The following is a 20,217-nucleotide window of genomic DNA, read 5'->3' as shown; positions in this document are numbered from 1 at the left end:
CTCTGTGGAGGAACTTATGGAGGTGTCCTTTCGGAAGCGAACTAAAGGTCGACTGTGAATTGACATGCCTCGCTCGCTTTCTTATCTTTATTCCCTGGCAAAAGTGTAGGGATAGGCTATCCAGATGCACGACCGAGCAGAACTGAACCGGAAATCCTAGGAGAAATGATCGTTGATCTGGCATCCTTCTAGGGCTTCCCCCCATCGCGCGGCTTGTTGCCGCCAATCCGCTATTCCCAACTCGGATGCGGCTGTTTACCATCACGATGGAGCGGACCCGAGGGATGCCGATCACTTCTAAGCTCAACATCCAGTAAGCCCAGCTGTGCATGGTATCCGTCTCCGTCTCTGGCACTTTTGCCACCCGCCCCCCGTGTTCTACTAGGTACTCTGCACATGTTCCGCAATCACAAGTGGTATGTATATATAAATGTATAACAAGTTTCTAGTTTCTGTGTCTGTGTGCCTGTTTGCTTCCGGCGTATCACCCGCTTTGCGAGCGAATATATATATATATATATATATATATATATATATATATATATATATATATATATAGATGTATTGTTTGACTGTTTCGACAGTCGGTCTGTATAGTAGTTCCTGCTAACTTTCCTCTATTTACATAATTTCAGTCTCAGCTTTTGTGTTTGGTTATCCATTTGTTTTCTCCTTTAATTAGATAGTATTCGGCTGTTTGATGCTTCACTGTGCCTTCCGGCCATTCGATGCCTGTTGTTTGTAAAATCGATAAAATTGCCTTTCTGGCCCGACGCGACCAAGGGAGAACCAAGGGATTCTTCTCCTCGAAAACTAGTGTTTGAGCAGATAAGTACTTGAAGTACAATAATGAATGGAAATTTCCAACAGATCAGACAGAAGTTTTGAAAATTAGAACGTTAAATCAACCGACCAAAGAAGTTCTATCCCTGACTCGTATCAAACTAAAGCAAGCTTTCTCTCTCTCTCTCTCTCTCTCTCTCTCTCTCTCGCTTTCTCTCTTTCTCATTCTTTTTGGATAGAATTACTTACTCGGCCAGTAGTGACCTCGCAGATCTTGACCGCAATTAGCTTATGCAGACCGCTTCAGACCATCCAGCTGTTGTACGAGTGACTCTTCGTTGGAAACGAACCGCTTACGGATGTGCGCCAGCTGCTTCTGGTGTTCCAGCTGCTGGCGTAGATCGGCATCCTGGGGAAGAATAAAAAAACGACAGGATTACGATTAGAACCCGATACCAGGACCCAGTCGTCAAAAAGGGCTTTGTTCAGATCCTCCAAAGCTCGCCTTACCTCCATGTGTTGGCGCATGTTGACCATGGCTTTGATCGTGTCGTACAGCTTGCTGGATTTCATCTGCTTCGCCATGGAACCCTCGTCTACTTTCAGGACTCCGTGCTGCTGCTGCTGCTGCTGGTGCAGCTGATGATGTGCTGAGCTCGGTTCGACTGCGTTCAGTAGGCTGGCAGAGAACGCGTTTCGCGGATTGGTTGGTCTCGGTAGAACGACCTCCTTTTGGCCTGGTTGATGAGCCACCGGTTTGCTCGTTACCGGCGCCGCTGTCGTGCTGGTTGGCACTGCTGCAATTGCTGGTTTGGCCGTCGTTGTCGTTTTCGACGTTTTTGTCGTCGCCGTCGTCACCGGCAATGTAGTTTTGCTGGCGAACGTGGCCTTCTTCGGTTGCACGTTACGCTTCCGATCCCAGTGACTCCAGGAGTCATCGTCGTACTCGTTGTCGTAGTCGTACGCGTTGTAGCTGGGACTGTCTTTCTGCCAGTTGTCGGTCGGTTCGTACGCCGCCTGATAGTCGCTGGACAGCGTGCGTAGCAGTTGCTGCTGTTTTAGCTCTCGCTCCTGCTTCTGCTGCTGCTGCAGCTGAAGCTCCTTCAGCCTTTGCTGTTCCCGCTGTTGCTCCTGAAACAGTTGTTGCTGTTGTTGGAGTAGTTGTTGCCGCTGTTGCTGTTGCTGCTGTTGTTGTTGTTGCTGCTGCTGCTGCTGTTGCTTTTGCTGTTGCTGCTGCTGCTGCTGCTGTTGCCTTTGCAGCTGCTCTTGGACTTGCTTCTGTTGTTGCTGTTGCTTTTGTATTAGGTATTGCGTCGGTTGTTGCTTTTGGTAGCTACTGGATGTTGTCGGTGGTGCCGGGTACTGCTGATTCTTGAGCACGAATGGCGCCATCTTGTCGACAAACATCGGTGGTAGCCGTTGCTGGCTGCTTTTCTGCTGGTGGATCAATGACTTCAGTTCCTGCACCTCCTCGTCGTCCTCGTCGTCGATCTGGTTCATCGCCATGCTGTTGCGCAGACTGCTTAGCTTGCTGAGTGCGTCACGGTTGCTTGAAGCAGAGGCAGAGCCACTACCGCTCGTCTCATACCGTAAACCAGCCGGCTCCGGGGCTCCATAGCCAGCTCCATAGTAGCTATCGTAGCCAGGTTCGGGATCGGCCATGGCCCCTTCGTACTCGTAGTCCGGTTCCGACTCGTCGTACTCCTCGAAATCATCCTCATTGGAACCGTCAAGCAATGACCGCTGCTGTTGCTGCTGCTGCTGTTGCTGCTGTATTGGCGTTCCTCGGCCAAAGTTCTGCAGCTGCTGGTTGTATAGGATGAGATTGCGCAGAAAGGCCGAATCGGGACGGGACGGACTCTCGTACCATTGCTCCTGACCGACGGGATAGTAATCCAGGGCCCGCTCTCGTTCGTCCTCCTGTAGCATCTCCTCGTGCAGATCGTCTAGCGGATTGCTGGACTCGTGATCGTCGGTGTAGCTGTAGCTCGGACCGTGTGCGTAGTAGTACGGGGTCGGTTTATACTCGCCCCGGTACGTCGGCAGCCCGTACGACGTGTAGCGCTCGTTGTTACGCTGATAGCGCCGATGCTGCGGTTGTGGCTGTGGTGGTGGAGGTGGCGGCAGATAGTAGAAGCCCTGCGCTCCATCACCATAGTAGCCGGCATCGTCGTAGTAATCGCTGCTCGACGGTTGTAGCTGCTGGTACGGTGCAAATGGGAAGTACTGGGGCGACGCTAGCGGACCATCGTAGTAGCGTCCGCTCGCCGGGCGATGGTACACCGGAAGTCCCAGCGCTCCGGATAGGCCACCGCCATACTCACTCGTGGGATTCAGGTTGCCGCGCGTGTACCGCTTGGTACCGAACACCGGATAGCTTGCTGGCGGGCCTGGCAGTGAACCGGCAGCCGAGCACAGTGTCACCAGCAGGGCGCATAACAGCGCCACCGGCACTGACGTCAATGTCGCGGGAAAGATCATGGCCGTTTTGTTTGGAAGGAGTCCACAGCTACAGCAGTAATGAAAGGGGGGAAGAGTGCGTCTAAATCCGGCCCCGCTTGTCGTTTTCTGTGTATTCTGTATCCTGAGAACAGTGGAGGAGAAGAGGAAGAGAAACATGTTAAAGGAAGTCCCCATGGTTTTTGATCGAAGGACGAAAGCAGGGGACACGCGACGATGATTAGACGCTTGTGATCGGAAGTTGGGATAATAAATGCTTTCCCGCGTTTCCAGTGCGTCACTGAACAGTTCCTATATACTAGGCACAGGAAGGGGGAAATGTGGTGTGGAAATGGGGTTGGGACCTATGGTGCTGCCCCCTTGTCTGATTATCCGGTACCACTTCCTGAACCACATGGTTTACCCAAGAAGGAGATTGCCTGAGGCAACCGGCGGCAGATAAAACCGGAAGGCGGAACTAAAACCGCGGCAATGGTTGTGCGGCAAAAGGGAACGGAGGGACCGGGGGACGGGAAACGCTTGATTTGCGTCATCGGCGTGAGACAAAGACCGACGGATGTGCCAGATCCCAGCGGAGCGAGCACAATGCGGGGGCCCTGTAAGGGGTAGCGAGCCTTTGGGCCGACCTCGAGCCGGAAAGAGCACACACTACTTCCCGCTGTGAGAGGTTACTACCCGCCACGAGCACACACACACACGCATATGTATACACGGGCTTGCTGGATGTTTGTGGTTTGGGGAGTTTCGGGTCGCTACTACACTACTCTAGACCTCCCCGGGACCAGAAGGGACCTTGACAACCTTTTTCTCTCTCTCTCTCTCTCTCTCTCTCTCTCTCCCTTATATTCGCTCTCTCTCTCTCTCTCTTTCTCTCGCTTATACTCGCTCTCACGGTCGCTCTCTTTTGTCCTGCTTTTACTCCTTGCGCTCCGCAAGCACTACGAGCAACAATCAAGCGACAAACATGCACGCACGCACGAGGAGGTGAAGAAGGTACGCTATCCGGTCTCCCGGGCCCCATGTAGACCGGCCGGGCCAAGTAGTCCAGTCCCGCGGACATGAATCACACAGTTTTATTTGACCATAATCATTATCATTTATCTTTTGCTTGCTGTGGCCGGTTGTTGGCCACTTGCGTCATTCGAAAAGTGTTGGTCGGAGCAAAGCGTCGAGCGGCCGACAGATTCCAGACGGTGCGAAAGTGGCGGCCCCGGGTCCCGGGTGCCAGGGAGAGCCCGGCGCCAAAAGATAGAGAGATAGAGCGAGCATGAAAGGGATGCTACCGCTGTTTGCTTTTTACCTCTTCTTTTTTCTGCAATCCTTGCCTTTTTTTGTTGCTGTTTTCATGCAGAACTCTCTCACTCTGTCTCTCTGTCTTTTTTCTCTCTTCCTCTCTCCCATTTCTGCAACTTTCTTCGTGTTGCCGGAGTTGAAGCGTCCATGGAAGGTCTGTCGCTTGGTCGCACGGTGGAGACTATTTCTGGAGACTGTCTTTTGGCTTTTACTTTGTTTTTGGTTTTTATCGTCCCCTTAGACCGACTTCTTCAGCAGGACCAGACCAGACCAGACCAGACCATACCAGACAAGTCCGCACGTCGCTCCGAGTACCCGACGTGTATGGCACACCAAAAGACGTCACACCACAGAGACCGTAGGGAAGTGTTGGGTATGAATGCAATCGTTGCGTTGTCGTCATGCACGGCAGACCTTCATCGCGTCAATGTCCATCCCTTCCCAAGGTTCGAAGGATGTTCGCTGGAGGACGATAAAAAGTGAAGAGCTTCCCTCGGTGAGCTTCAGACGCTCTACGTGTTAGGTGGTTGTTGTCCAAGCTTTGGTTGAGATTTAGTAGATGGCCAACTCCATCCATTACCGGTGCCCTTTAATGGTGCTTTATGATGCTCCCCCGGTGTGGCTATTCCCTCCTTCCATATCTCCAGGCGAGCAAATCCATCTTTACCTTTACCCCCAAAAAGGCACTAATCGTTCGCATTAACAAAAGACTCCCGAAAGGCGGCCCAAAAGCAGCACCTCAAATGATCATCACCAGGCAGAGCGGCAACTCCCGCGAGTTGCCGTCAAGGACACAATTCCCGGAAGGTTCCGGCAGCATTTAGCACAAGAGTCCACTCCACACGCGAAACAGCTGGCCTTCGGCGAAACGCTTTCCAGGAAAAGGCGGGATGGAATGGAATCTCGACAAAGGTCAGCGACAAAGGTGGTCCCGCGGGAGAGAAGAAACCGCCTTCCTCCTTCCTTCCCTCGAACACTGTAGCTCATTAGAGAAGTATTTGAATAGGGTCCCGGGGGGGGAGGGTCGAGATGCGCTCCCTCCACGATACTTCAAAAGTGTGAAAACTTCTTCGCCACCAGCAGCACCACAACTGAACAAAAGCAGAAGCAGAAGACTTTCGACATGGCGGCTTCCCGTAAGACGTAAGTTTCCCGTTGGTGCGTTCACCATTTTCTTTTCTTCTGCATCTGTGGTGGAGCGTGCGAACTGCCCACTAGTACATAATCGCATAATCGAATCTATAAGCGCAGCGCTCAGCAGAACGGAAGCCTGGGAATGTAACCCGAGTGGACATCCCACGGCTACCTCGACGGTCACGCGGCTAGGGCGTCAAATAGCGTGCCCAAGCAAGCAAGTGCATTCAATCAATAAATTCACTTTACGATTAGAATTCAACCAAGACACAAGTGCTTCTTTGGATCCGAAATCACACCACAACACATCGGTATCCTCTGTTGGATCTCCTGTGTAGATCCGTTCCGAGAAATCGCCTCGTGAAAGGTCAGCGCGCACCCGTAGGTTAGGTCCATGCGACACAAAAACGTTCGACATAATGTGAGGCTGTGAGGCTGTGTCCCCGGATAAATGGCTGACCTTTTGAGCTACCCGGTCCCGCGGTCCCGCGGTCCCCGGTCCGGTCGGTGTCACCGACAAGGACATTCATTTGCATCCAGTACCAGTACCAGCACCAGTACCGGCGCACACGCACACGCGCGCTCCGTGGTCCGTGGCCGTCGAGTTGGTCAGGCGATTGGCATGAACTTCCGGATAAGGACGCGTGTGCGAGCATTCCGCAACGGCGGTATGATGGTATGGTGGATGTTGGAATTTATCGGTACCAGGCGCATCGGTCGCCATTAACGGCATGCTAACAAGCGAGACTGACGTTGGTTGGTGCGGTGGTGATAAAAGCGAGAAAGTTAGCAAAAGGGAACTAAGGGGACGCTTTGGCAATTTGGTCTTCCACCAGTCCACCGCCTCACCGATTGCATGACTATTTAATGTGCTGCGAACAAAACCTCGCGCCATTTCATAACATTATGGGACCCTCGGGGCACGCAAAATACGGCCGAGCCGTACAACACTAGAGCCACTAGAACCATCCTGCCTGCTGCTGTGACCTATATTGCTGTCAACAGGTACGGGCCGCCAACACGGTCCAACGGTTTGATGACCTCCATGGAGCTTGCGGAGACGAGCGGAGACGGGTGAAAGGGAGGACGCAACATCCGCAATGTGTCAGTAGTGGGCCGCGTGTCGAGGGCACGTACATACCGTGTCCAGTAGCCACGGGCATGTGGCATGATTTTCGGTTAAACCAGCAGCCCATTCGCCCATTGGGCCCAAATGCAAACGCAGCTGGTGTTGCTGCTGCTGGTGGTGGATAGCTCGAAACTGGGTCAAGCGAGTTGCAGTAGGCCTCGCGAAAAACATATGGCCTACCAGCGCTCGCGCACGACACATGGGGAAAAGGCCACAAACTGGAGGGACTATTCAGGCACTTACCTTGTCCCGCTGCTGCTGCTACTGCTGCAGAACTCGATGATGGATGACGACACACACACACACAAGCACTCAAACACAAACACTGAATTCACAGTAGTTCCAATCTGTTCTTTCGATTTCCGGTCACAATAGATGGGGCCACCGAACGAACTCACTGCCTGCCAGGTGGCAGTATTAACAGTAGTAGCTCTTCTTGACGAGAGTAGTAGCTGCTGCTGGTTCTGCGTCCGCTTCGCTTAAACGTCGAGATGGAACTGCGAACAGTGTGCCACCGACCCAGTGTGCCCAGAGACCGCGATCGGAGGAGGATGCGTTGTTTTTCCTCCGTGCGTAGGTGTTTTCGTCCTTCGACGGCCCACGCTCGGTACACCACCCGCACACTACTACCACAGACAGTGTCAGTCTTCAACGATGATAGGGTGCGTGCGCGGACACAGCAGTAGCAGCAGCAGTTCCGAACGGGCGCGCGCGTTCGGTTCCGTTCCGTCGTGGTTCCGTATCAAAGGAACAACCGACTCTCAACTCCCTGTTATCGGCTGGTCGGAAAGGTCTTTTATCACTTTAACACCACCAACAAGCCCCACACAACGGATTGCCGCTCCAACAATTGTCTGCACCCCTTTCTCTTTCTTTCGCTCTCGCTCTCGCTCTCGCACTCTGTTGTTGGCTTGTTGGCTTTTCTTTTTCTGTTCCCTCTCCGTCACTAACTGGTTGTGGTTGTTGCACCGTCGAGCTTCGTCGCTGGAATAATCGTGTAATCGTACCGCGTTGGATCCTTTTATAGATTCGCCTCCTTCTGGTATCCGAACCGACCACTAACCGAGCGTTGTCACTTCGGTCACTTCCGTCGGTCTCATCGGTTTTCGTATGTGTGTGTGTGTGTCCTCGCGGCCGCGTTCGTGTCGATCGCCCACACGTTTTGAATGAAATTCCTTCCCTCGCACCCACGCACCCCTTTTCAATCCTTCTTAGTCCCATCCATCCGACCGAGTCGAAGCGCCGTGTTGCGCTTTCGATGTTGCGCAGAACAGTATCTCCTCGTTCACCTTCCTTTGGATCTTCATTCAGCAAAGGCAGCAAAGGCGCTGAACATGATGGGAGCGGGTTCCGGGTTTCCCAGTGTCGCTGTGTTCGTGTTTACGTTTCACGGTTCCACCGTTCGCTGTGTTGGCCGTTTGATGACCGGGGAAAACGTCATAACCTCGGAGCTTTCTTTCATGCGACGGAAAAAAGCTCTCGCCCCACACGAGAACGATGGTTCCAGCAACAGAACATGTGCGAGTGCATGAGTGTGTGTGTGTGTGTAGAAATGGGAAAACCAGCATATCGACCGGGCCGACTGGAGACTCTGATGACGTCTATACACCACCAAAAGCCACCCTCCCTCATCACCCACCCTAGAAAGCTTCGCCATTTCCACATACCGTTATTGCGTTCGATTCACTCAGTATGGCGCAGTGTCGGGTTTCACATAACAGAACAGAAAACACCAACACACACACACACACACTTTGGTGGGGGGTATACAGTAGAAACTTGCCGGGAGCCGGCAACGGCAGCAGTAGCAACCTCTGCTGCTGCTGCTGCTGCTGCTGTGGGGAGAATTCTATTTTTAGACCAGAGCTGAATTGCGCCGCGGTGATATGCTTTTGCTTGTTTGCTTCGTCTTGGTGCTCGTTGTTTCGCTGTCGCCGACATGTTTTTCTTTCTTTCTCGCGAAAACTAGATGCTCCGTTTCTCTCTTTCTCTCTCTCTTTCTCTGTCTCTCTCTCTCTGTCTCACGCGTGCCGGTCGCGCGACCGGTCTTTGTTTGGCAGCTTTCCACACAGCATGCTTGGATGTGCTTGGCAATTGAGGTGGCATTGCGGCATCCTCCAGCTACCGTTCTCGTCCTGATGATCTTCGCTCAGGGTAGTTGCTCACTCTTTCTCTTTGCTTGTATTTTTTTTATTTATTAAAAGAAAATCAATTATTTTCCATACGGAGAAGACTTCTTCGTTTTTCGAGAATTTTCCTTCGTTTGGAACAGAAGACATGACCGGCGAACGGCATGGCAGGCGAACGAGCGCGTCAATGAATTCGTAGCCCGCTTTCTAGCACACAGCTTTTACCGGGCCAATCACCCATCATCGTCGTTGATTGGTCGCTACCGACTGGAATCCCTTGGACGTGGATGATGTAGCCGAAAAGGAATCGATTAAATCGATCCGTGCATGATGATATGCAAATGAAAGGTTAAGACCTCTTGCGTCGTCTTTTGCGTCTAAAAATAGCAAAACCCCGGAATGGCGTGTCATGAAAAATGAGAAACCATGTTTTCGGTGGAAGGCGTTGAACCGGCCACGACAATAAGGGATGCTGGCGCGCTTCTAGGAAACGTTCGTCAAAAGCGTTTGTATGAATCGGGGCCATTTTATCGAACGAACGATGATTCGTGGACCCGCGTGCTCATGAATGATGCAAAGAGCGAGTCGAGTTTGTCGCGATTTCCGTGATTTTCTTGACAAGTAAATGGATGGAGTTTTGGATCTTTTTAAATCATTTCCCCCCAAAAAGGATGCTCTTCTCGTTGACGTTGACCACAAAAAGTGTCCTTGAAGAATCCCGTGTTGCATCAGTGGGGGGCTAGCGATTATGCGATGCCCGGGTTGCAGCTAGCCACCAACGTAACCCTCCAATTGACCAGTCGCATTGTTAGTGTGCGTGGTAAGCGTCAGAATGGTGGCGAGGTTTGGCTTTTTGGGCGAATGGTTCCGTGCCCGCTAGCTATCCGTTCTGGCAGTTTCCTCTCTGCCCCGCCAAAGGTTGGACGTTGGTTCGGACCAGAGACAATAAGGGCCGTTCATAGCCCTTACACCTTCTGCGGAACAGCAGTGCGACCCACACGCCCTCCGACGCTCCCTTACATTCCGCTCGATAGTGCCCACCGTTTTTCCACGCAACCGCATAACCCTCCGGGTGCCTTCATTCACCATTTATGCGAACGGTTGCCGAGCGGGCGGGCGGCCGAAGGGTGCCGCACGGCAGTTTGAGGGCGGTGGCTTTCATTCACAAAAACTGCTGCAGTACATTTTCCACTCCTTGCTCTGTCGGCGGAGCCGGGGTAGGTGAAACGGGTCGTGCAGCGTGTGCCGCATCGTATGTGAGTTGTTCGGTGAGTGTGTGTTGGTGATAGGAAGCGCAATCATCGAATAGAACGCGCAGTGCCGAGCTTTTGCTTCGGTTCTATCGGTTGGCAGCGCAGTCTGTATTGGTGTGTGTGTGTGCAGTTGACTGCCGGAAAATCCTTCGAAAGCTCACCGCTAGCTCTCTCTCTTTCTCTCTCTATCTCTCTCTCTCTCTCTTTCTCTCTGTTCGAATCGCCGAATTCTTATTGGTTACTGTTGCTCCTGCCATCATTGCTTGGCTTTTAGCTTGGACAAGAAAACGGCACCATCCACGGTGTCCTGCCGTGTGGCAGCGTCTTGATGGCTGTGGAAGCTCTATAGACCCAGCCATTAAACGCGGAGTCCCGGTGCGGCTTCGCATCGGCAGCCTACGCTGTCCAGGCAACATGCCACTCTTCCAGCTCGTCGTTATTCGTAGGCCACGGCAGCGCATGTGATCACTAGGTGTTCGGCTGGAAACCGTGGGCTGTTGATGTGTTTTCCCATTATCCCGAGTTCCGCTCGAGTTGGTGGTAGTATCGCCTTTTTCCCCCCAAAAGAGGTGATAAAACGATCGAGGGTGACGGTGGATTCTAATTAATTGTTTCGCTCGCTAGTTCGCCCGTACGATAGACGACGACAACGACGACAACGACGACGGTAGCGGATCGACTAACGACCATGGCCACTCTGCCTACGCTACTCGCGATGCTGTATTAATCGCGGCACCCTGCCCCGGGCCAGCTCATATCCATTTTCGTGCATTATTCTGTAGACTATTCACCATAGTCGCGCGGGGGGGGCACTTAAGTGTTCACCATCTCATTGATTGCTCATAAAAGCCGAGTGGTCGCGAATGGGCGCATTATTATGAGCTTGTCGTCTGCTCAGCAATCGCACCGGACCACACCGACGGCGTTGGTGGACGGTGAATTGTTTTATTTTCTGCCTTGTGCTTCTTTTGTCTTCCCTTGGCGAGGAGTTCGAAAACTACAAAATGCAGTGCAGCGCACACCGACTGCAACGTGATCGTTGCTTGCAAAGAGTGGGAAATCAGTATGTTGAAAAACATGCGCCATTTACATGTGGTGGCTTGCATTTGCAAATGTGCCGCATTACGTTCGCTTCCCGGAAGCGTTGGGTCTTTCATTAACTCTCCCGAGAAGTTTTGCGTGCTGGATGATTAAGCAACGGATGGAAAAAGAGTGAAATGCTTATGCACTCTACCCCCGAGGGGGGCATGGCAGAATGGTGTTGTTGCTAAGAAGTCCGACGGAACAACATCTCGTAACACGGTGATGCATGATGCATAACGGGTTCACATAACGCTCTGTTAGAGGTACAATGTAAAGGAAAACCCAGGATTAGCATTGTCTCCATTTTCTTTTCTGGAAGTAAATGAGTATTTGCATTTACAAAACGTCAGTGTCTGATCCTCAACGCGCATTACGTGCAAAGGGTTTCTTGTTCGCTGCTGTGTACGATGCGCACCGGAGTCAATCAGCACAGTGCAATGCGTTCGCCCATCTCCCTGATAGTCAACTCGCATCATTTTGTTTCCTTGATGGCAGCAGTACATAGTATATCCTTTCCGCCGTGTACCTTGCTGTCACGCTGATGCGTAGTCATCGGGAGTGCTATTTTTAGAAAACACACCATATGGCACGACGTATCGGGCCCCGGAACAACCGTTCATCAGCAGCTTCATCTTCACCGTACCACCGTTCGGACTCCTTCTTTTACTCTCTGGCGTACTTTGACAGAAGCTTTTCAGTTGAGAACAGATCCTTGGCTTATCGAGCCATCACCTACCGGTGAACAGGGATGTGCCGCTCGTTATCCAACCATATACTTCACTTGCTCCGTAGCGCGTAAAGCACAGCACCCGTCTCTACATTGTTGCGGATTTGAGTTTTTCCTTTTTTGTTGTTAGCCAAAAGGCGAGTTAAGATATGCGTGGTTCTCTTTTGTTCTTTCTACCGAAGCCTTTCGTTTCGGAGGGAAGATTTCATTTTGTGCGTCATACATATGGATGACTTTCGGTGAGGCGCTTTGGTTTCAAAATTTCATCTAATTTCGAGCCATTGCCATGTTGCTAAGCCGGTGTACAGCAAGAGCTTTGTGAAGTGGAGGAAGGAAATTTCTTGTACTTCTTCTAGGGTTTCGTATAGGTTTTATGCTTTACTTGAAAATTTTGATAAAGCATTTCTTCTTCTTAAATCTCTTTTCGAAAAGATATCATCGTGTTCACCACTCGATGAAGAAAATGTAAAAAAAAGTACACTTCTGCCATCACTGAGCTTATGTGAATTAGGTAAACGAGAATTACTGGATCACTGTAAAATCCGTGATTTTTTTTAATATTACGATATTGCGGGGAATTTATTTAACCATTTCAACAACCTTTGCTTTCATTTTACTTTCTTCACTTTCTCTATGCTCGCTTCGCCTAATGGAACTGACAAGTTGCCAATGTTTTACACTGAATTTAATTAAATCAACGTTGTCATTTATTCGCGGAACATGATTATTATCAATAAGAACGCATTTTTTTTTTTATCACATTTATCTTGGTAAAACCATGCGCAGCCTACTGGAAAAGCTTCCTTTCGTGCAATAAACAATTTTTGATAAGTGTCTTTGCGATCAGACAGTCATCAGTACATTGTTTTCCTTTTTCGACGAAGTTTACTCATAATGTATCACTATGAAAATGTGAGGCATTTTCCATGATGTCCAATAGTATTTAACTCTTACTGACATTGCTCCAGCTGTGGGTACGTTATGCATGTTGATTTCCAACAAAACCCCTCGATAAAGTGCATCCTTTAGCATGCAAGTTCATAATCGTGCCACACAGCACAATGACAATGAACGAACAATGTGAGCAAAACGCTGCTAAGAACAGGTTTCCCGGAGTGGAAAAAAAACATTCGCATCCCATCCTCGATCCTGCAGGCTACCGGCCAGGATGCGCATGTGGCGTTGTGCAAACACCAAACATCAACATGGCGACAGTCGGGCTAGCCGTGTTAAAAATAACTTCCCCTTGCTTCAGCGCTTCCCCTTGCTACATGCGGCTACATGCTCCTGGCCGGCATTTGGCTCCAAGCAACGCAACAGCACCCTCCATTCCGGAATATAGCTTTCCCTTCGGTTTCGCAGTTTCTCATCACCGGCAAGCCATAGTGTGGGGGATAGTGTGCGTCGCAGCGCAGGCTCGTGGTGTCCCTGGTTTGTGTCGCACGGTTCGGTCGGTTCGCGCGAAGGAACCAGTTTAGAAGAGAAGCGTAACGAGTTTTTGGCTTACTGCTGGCCTGCTGCACTAAGGCCAGGCCATGCGCTTCCGAGAACGGTCAGTGGGCGGAATCTAGCATAAAGCTCTAGCCTTTAGCCGATCCCGGGACCCAGCACTCCCGCAGCACGCAGGTTGCGCTTTTGCTTCGGCTCCAAAGTTCGGCAATATATTCCGGGATTTCTCCGCGGAGGAGTAGCTCTAGCTTCTGTTATGAGGTCATTTATATGGATATTATATAGCGAACGCCAGTGTCCCTCCGTGTGGGGGTAGCGGGGGATTGAATTGTAAGAAGCACTCACTACTCAACAGAAGATCGTATCGTTCTGCTCCGGAAGGTGCAGCCGCTGTCATGGGCTATCTATTGAACCGCTCTAGATGTCAATGATAAAATGCGGGCAATGAATGCTTTCCATATGGTTTTACAACCTTAGCTGTGGTTGTGTAACCCTCCTGAATGTCGTACAAGTCGAACAAATGACAAGGCGCCTCCTTCACCCCGGTTCACTTGACATAATGAGCTGTGACGCGCCGTTCCGGTCTCTCTATCTCTTTCTCTCTCTCTCTCGAATGTCAAATGCAGATGTGCTGTGGGGTCAACCCTTCCCCGAAACATGTGACGCAACCGCAGCGGCAAACATTTATGTTATCGCACCTTTCAACAACAGAGGCTGCTGCTGCTGCTCGTCAAGCTGCTATCTGCCCTTTAACGCAGCTTGAAAGTCAGCTTTACATTAAGGGGGGGCTTTGGTTATTTCTGGTCCAAAAAAGGCTTATTTTTGACGATTTTTAGTGAAAAAATCATACAACTTAATTTATTTAAGTGAATGTCATATTAAACTACAACTTTTCAAGAATATTTGGTTCTATTTTGGGGAAAATTTGATCAAAACTACGATCATGGCATCGAATCCAGAAAGGCAAGTTTGCAAAAATGTACTTTTTGCGGTGCCCACCGTAGCCACGTGCTGGGTCATCAGAAATATTCAAATGAATATTCTTTTGTTAGATTATAAGTTCTTCCAGGTAGCCCCGTTGAGTTTTTGTTGAATTTTCCATTTTTCGATTTTTGGCAGATATTTGAAGTTGAAAAAGTGATGCTTTTTTCGATATTGCCTCAAAAAACGACCCTTTACATGATTAAAAAAATTATGTAAAAAAAAGTATCAACAATTTTAATAAAAACTCAACGGGGCTACCTGGCAAATAGTGTACAGATTATGTGTTCAAAATTTCAAATTGATCGGTCCAGTAGTTTTCATGCTACGATGGGCACCGACTTTGAAAACGTAGGTTTTGGGAAATGCGATTCAAAGTCGCGAGATGCATTGAGCCTTGTATGAAAGGAGGTTCATAAAAAATCAATATCTTTGTCAGTTTTGCTTCGATTGATCCCAAAGTTTTACCCAATACTCTTGCAACGATAAGCACTCATAAAAAATTATAAAAATTAAATGCGAATAAATAAAATAAAATACCGAAGCCCCCCCTTAAGTGACTGCAAAGTATGCCCTTTAGTGCAAAAGCCAACTATTCACAATGGGGCCATTGCCTTTTTGGAAGATTCGTTTGTGTGATTTTCCCGTCTTGACCGTTTCATGTGTTCGACACTGTTTCGGAGTCCATGACGTCACTGGAGCACCCGGACGCTGTGATTTACGTCATGCGGGAAAGGAGGAAAATCCGTCAACCGTCATGATTGCAATCTTTTGTGTTTTGTCGACCCCGTTTGGGGCGATGCTTTTTTCTTTCGCTTTACCATACTCTACCTCACCTTTTCTTGGTAACAAGAGCTTTTCTGCTGAGCTGAGCACTAGTGTTGCAGTGAAGGGCAAATAGGTATAATAAGGACCATACTGTGACCGTAAGGAGTTCATTTTCTTTTCGTTTTCCTTCAACTTACAGCGAGTTTCAACTACAAACCTCGTGGGTTAAGATTTGTTTGGTTTTTTTTGTTTTGTTGTGTCCTGTCAAAGGTGTGTGTCGCTGTGACCGATCCATCAAGCGGATAACTCACGCGGAGTGCGCAAACCGCAAACCATCCCAAAAACATGTCATCTATGCGCTCATCCAATTCGGTAATCCAATTTGCGCCCACGTACCCCTCGCCGTTTCCTCCTCCGGCAGGACCACGCTCGTTCATTCGTTCAGTTTTGTGTATTTCATGAATTTGAAGCACGAACCGGTCTGGGTTGTGTGGGTCTCACCCGACTCGCAATGTCGCAAATTTTCACCCCCAAAAAGTCCCGGCACCGCACCGGGTCGTACCGGGCGGAAAGTAATTTCACAGTGTCACATCCGTGACACGCTGTTGCCGTCGTCCGAGAGGTGACATGGGGGGGGGGGGGGGGGGCATACTGAGCAGAAGCAGAAGCAAGGAAGGAAGATGATGTGTACCGATCGACCGACAGCAGTTCGCCATATGGCCACAATATGGTGGACCCTGGCAGGGTCCTACGTTGCAGGTTTGGTTGCTTTTGCGGAGGCGTAAGACGACGAGTGTTGCGCATGTCCAACCACCCGGTGGCCCATCCAAAAAGCATCCTGCGACATGATAAGCGAATGAGTGAGCGAGTAAACGAACTACCGGACGAGCGAAAGAGCGAGCGAACGAACGACGTTTGTCTAATCAAATCTTGGGACTTCATTGAAGAGAAAGTACGTGTGTGTGGGTGTGTATGTGTACATCGAACGAACCAATGAACGCGTGTGCACAGGATGGGTGGCTTAAAAATTCCAGCTCTCCCGGGTCGGGCCTCACAAAAAGGCCCACAAAAAAGGATTTGGACCCAATGGAGGCGCCTGGTCGTTCATGGAATGAAGCGTAGTTTAATGATGGCCGATGGCTACGATCGGACACTAATAGGCTTAACCACCGGTTTGCCCACCAGAGAAGCGTAGCACGGTTCTCGATAATTGCTATTCACGGGTAACTGGAGAACGTTCTTCCTTGAATTCGTCTGTTATGAGAGTCGCTAACATTTTGGGGGAGAAAAAATTGAGGACATTTTTTGGTGGTAGTGAGAACTCGAACGCTTTCTAGTGGCTGTATCTCGTATTGAGCAGGAAACCAATTACCCTTTTGGCACCCCCGGTTGACAGCAGTGTTGACGTCCTTAGGAGAAAGGCACAGAATCGAAGACTGTCTCGGTGAAAGTATTTCGTCAAAAAAAAATAGAGAGAAATAGAGAAAGAGAGCAAGAAAGAGAGAGAGAAAGAGAGAAAGAGAGAACTAGAAGGGAAAAGTGGAAAGCCACTCAAGCAGGAAAACCGGGTGATACGGGTGCGATCGGTTTGTCATCCTTTCCCGAATTGTTCGTTAACCTTTGTGGTTGTGCCCGTGGTTCATCCCCCCGTCCGGTTCCGATCCATCCATCGTTGGAAGACTATATATGCTCGGTGTACGGGCAAATGCACGCACGGATGGCTGTGATCGGGTCAGGTCTGTGGGCCCCGGGATTGTGTTCGATATTGAATTTTATGGGTCGTTTCGTTCACTCCCCTTTCGATACCCAGGCAAGCGTGAATTGGGAGGGTTTGAAATCGAATAAAGCGGCATATGGAGTACTCCGGCCACTGCCAACTGATGAAACCAACGGACCCACCGGTTCGGACATTTCCGCCCGACTACTACTACTAGCCTACTGGATCTAAATGAACTTCGCTAGACAGAGCCACCGAGTCGCGTGGGCAAGCCGGAAACCGGGCACAGAAAATGATCCACTTGCTCCAGTACCAGCACATTCCCGCTTTGTGGAACATTGTCACGTGCCGTGCAAGATTTTGCCAGCGTGTTAACATCTTGACCACTCAAACTAGACTGTAGCAACCTTTTCCAATTCAATTAACAGGTTGCGAATTAGTTACGAGTGAGAGGGTCGATCAATATTCCGCTTTTCGTTTGCTCAAACGACAGCACCCCGGATCCGGATGCATGCAGGACACTCGATTTTGTAATAGAAGACACATCTATATGGTAATAGGTTAAGGCGTAATTGAAATTTCTTTTATAACACCAAAAAAAAAAGGCAAAGTAAGAAATATAATTCCAAAATAAAACTCTTTATTGGATAAGCTTCCACCCCACCGCGCGGACTAACGATTAAGATTGAACACTAAATAAACCGCTTTGCAACCATCACGCGATGAAGCCCCGGGCGACGAGTGACGCGTAAAAATAGAAACTACGATAAGCAGCCAGATTGTTGCCACGAGATATTTACACAACCGAACCGCGGTAGCGGGGGGTGGGCTGAGTAGCAAGCGAAAAACTTCTAAGTATTGTCGAAGGGCGATTTCCATTTCTAACACCAAAATAGAAAAGCCACGGTCATCGGAAAAGGACGCGCCTTTAGCCCACTTTTGCGGTCACCGGCGCTAAGGCGTCAACCATTGTCACTGGAACAAGGATTGGCCACCAATTTCATCAACCAACCAACCAACCAACCATTGCCCCCAAGGACCTGTTGATGGGATTCGTGGTGTTTGCGGTATCATGGTCGCGGCTTCGGCTCGCGGCTAGTTGGTCTAAAAATAATCGGCACCGTCCGGATCCGTATCCGAACCGGTGAAAGTGGCAAAAAGTGCCTTGAGAGCACCGGGTTTAAATTATATTAACCTTTACTTCTTTACGCAATTTGCGAAACACGTCTGAAGCGCATTCGAAGTGACATGGCAGGTTAGGCGGCGTTCTCGACGAGTAGACAAACTGTCCATGACAACCCCCCACCCCTCCACCAGCCCCGCTTCCATGGCATGAATCGCATGGGCGCAGTGTAGCGTGAAATGTATGGCCAAATTTTCGTGACAATCGTTGAAGGCTCGCGTAGGAGGTGATATGCCCCAAACGGGGCCGATATGCTTGGGTTCCCGTTCAGCTTCATGCTGTTCCGTTCAGATGTGGGTCGTACCTTGGGCCAAATCATCATCGATCGACGTTGCGGTCGAACAAAGCAAACATTCATCTTTTCATTAGTTTCGAGTGAGTTTCATTAGTGAGTTCGAGGTTACTTTGCTTCACTTCGAGTAATTCGTAGGAGTGTTCGAACAACATCCGAACGTAAAATATTGACGAATCCGAAAAGCTCTCCCCTGGAAAATGGCGCTCTAATCAATCTAGCGGGCTTCAATGAATAACTGGAACATCTTAAAATTTGTTTCTTTTTGCCATGAAAATGTCTAGTAATATGTACAAGATGGCTTATCGTGATGTTTGGCCGTTAAAGGCGACTAAGAAAGAGCGTGACGTGACCGAGTCTAGCTCGGTCTGTAAAGATCGCATACACCGGTCTGGCACCGGCTGGTCTTATCTGCGTTTCGGGTAATTGACAACCAACCGACAGGCTTCGCTCCTCAGACTTCTGTAATGGCATGCAGCCCACCCTTCACAACTAACCCTCGCGTCATTTAAGCGAAACCGAAGGATATCGAAGCTTAATGCTGGTGTCTGGCCCAACCATCCATCCGTGGCTGGTGGTTTGATGATATTTTTAGTACTTCGACCGCTAGGCAGTGAGCTAAATTTAGCTCTTTTTTCCATTTTTTTTCCTTTCCATAAGCGTTACTCCTTTTCGCTCGTGTAGCATTCATATTTTCTATCCGTTCCTTCTAGCTACCTTTTCGTAACCGAGCGCGATTGCCTAGGCTGTGCTATCCAGACGTTGGTTTGCGATCGATCGCGTGCAATGTTGGGCATCGGCCAGCGGGATTTGCTCAAATGGGTGGATCAATGCCGGCGACCGGCGCGGAAAAAAAATCAACCGGAGCGCGGAATGGACTGCAATAAAGAACCCGGCATAGCCTTGAAGTTTTCCATGCTAATTGGTTGACTCCACCGGATGGTCCGGAAGCCACGGATTACACCGGGTATGCCCACAAACCGGTCAATTGTTCCAAAAAGCTCGACTCGATTCCGGTTATTTTTGGAATGCAAGAGTTTGGTTTTATAATGGTTCGTTCTCCGATCGTTTCATTTCGAACGAATTCGATCCGATGGCTCTGAAATGAAGCACCAGCCCCTGTAAGCCCGTGGAAATATGAAAATGAAGGAAAGGCTTTCATGGAATGGTAAGGAGTGGGACTAGTAGCGCCATGTATAAGCCACCCAAGCTCCCCGTAACGGTTCGAACGCCACGAACGTGATGCTTCCCAGCGTGCACTTAACCTTGCTACCGGCGCAATGGTTTGTTAGCGATTCGTGACTTTTCACTACGTGGAATTAGTTTTCCAGAGCAGAGCGTTGCGAGATGCAGCGACGAGCGACTGGAAAAAAAAAACCTGCCAGCGAAAACCCTGTAGCGGCGTTGGACGGACGCGATAAATCGAAAACAATCAACAGCAATCCAGCAGGACTGATGGAAAGCGGATCACATTCTGCGCGCGTTGATGCGATGCGAAATATAAAACCTTACCGGCGCCATACGTGATCCTGTTGGCCGCCTGGCCGCACGGTTCCCGTTCCGCTAAAGCATTTTCATTCGAAAAACAATTATTTACCCTCCAGCCAGGAGCCAGGAACACACCCACCACCACGTTCGAGTGCATCGGCAGCGGCGTTACAGCAGTGCTTTGTGGATGAGCCGTGCTTCCGGAGGGCTGAACTCAATTTCCCTCCCTACCTCCTCTCTTGCCGGTTTCCGATCGGCACCACCGAGCGGCGACCAACACTAAATTGCGCAGATTGTTTCTAAAAATATCCTGTTGCATCGAAAGGGTGAGGTGAGGGTGAGCAACAT

General features: G+C 49.8%; 1 protein-coding gene across 1 annotated transcript; it reads right to left on the bottom strand.

Moving 5' to 3' along the window:
• Positions 1-533: 533 nt before the first annotated feature.
• On the bottom strand, positions 534-7,128 carry LOC125952317 (histone-lysine N-methyltransferase 2D-like). Its single transcript, XM_049681742.1, has 3 exons — positions 7,043-7,128; positions 1,294-3,367; positions 534-1,192 (listed from the first exon to the last, which is right to left on the bottom strand). The coding sequence occupies exons 2-3, from the start codon at positions 3,262-3,264 to the stop codon at positions 1,073-1,075; spliced, it is 2,091 nt and encodes a 696-aa protein (XP_049537699.1). The 5' UTR covers positions 3,265-3,367; positions 7,043-7,128; the 3' UTR covers positions 534-1,072.
• Positions 7,129-20,217: the final 13,089 nt, after the last annotated feature.

Source organism: Anopheles darlingi, chromosome 2 (genome assembly GCF_943734745.1).
Source record: "Anopheles darlingi chromosome 2, idAnoDarlMG_H_01, whole genome shotgun sequence".
NCBI lineage: Eukaryota > Metazoa > Arthropoda > Insecta > Diptera > Culicidae > Anopheles > Anopheles darlingi.
Note: the sequence above shows the minus strand (reverse complement) of the source record. Positions and strands in the feature narration are given on the sequence as shown.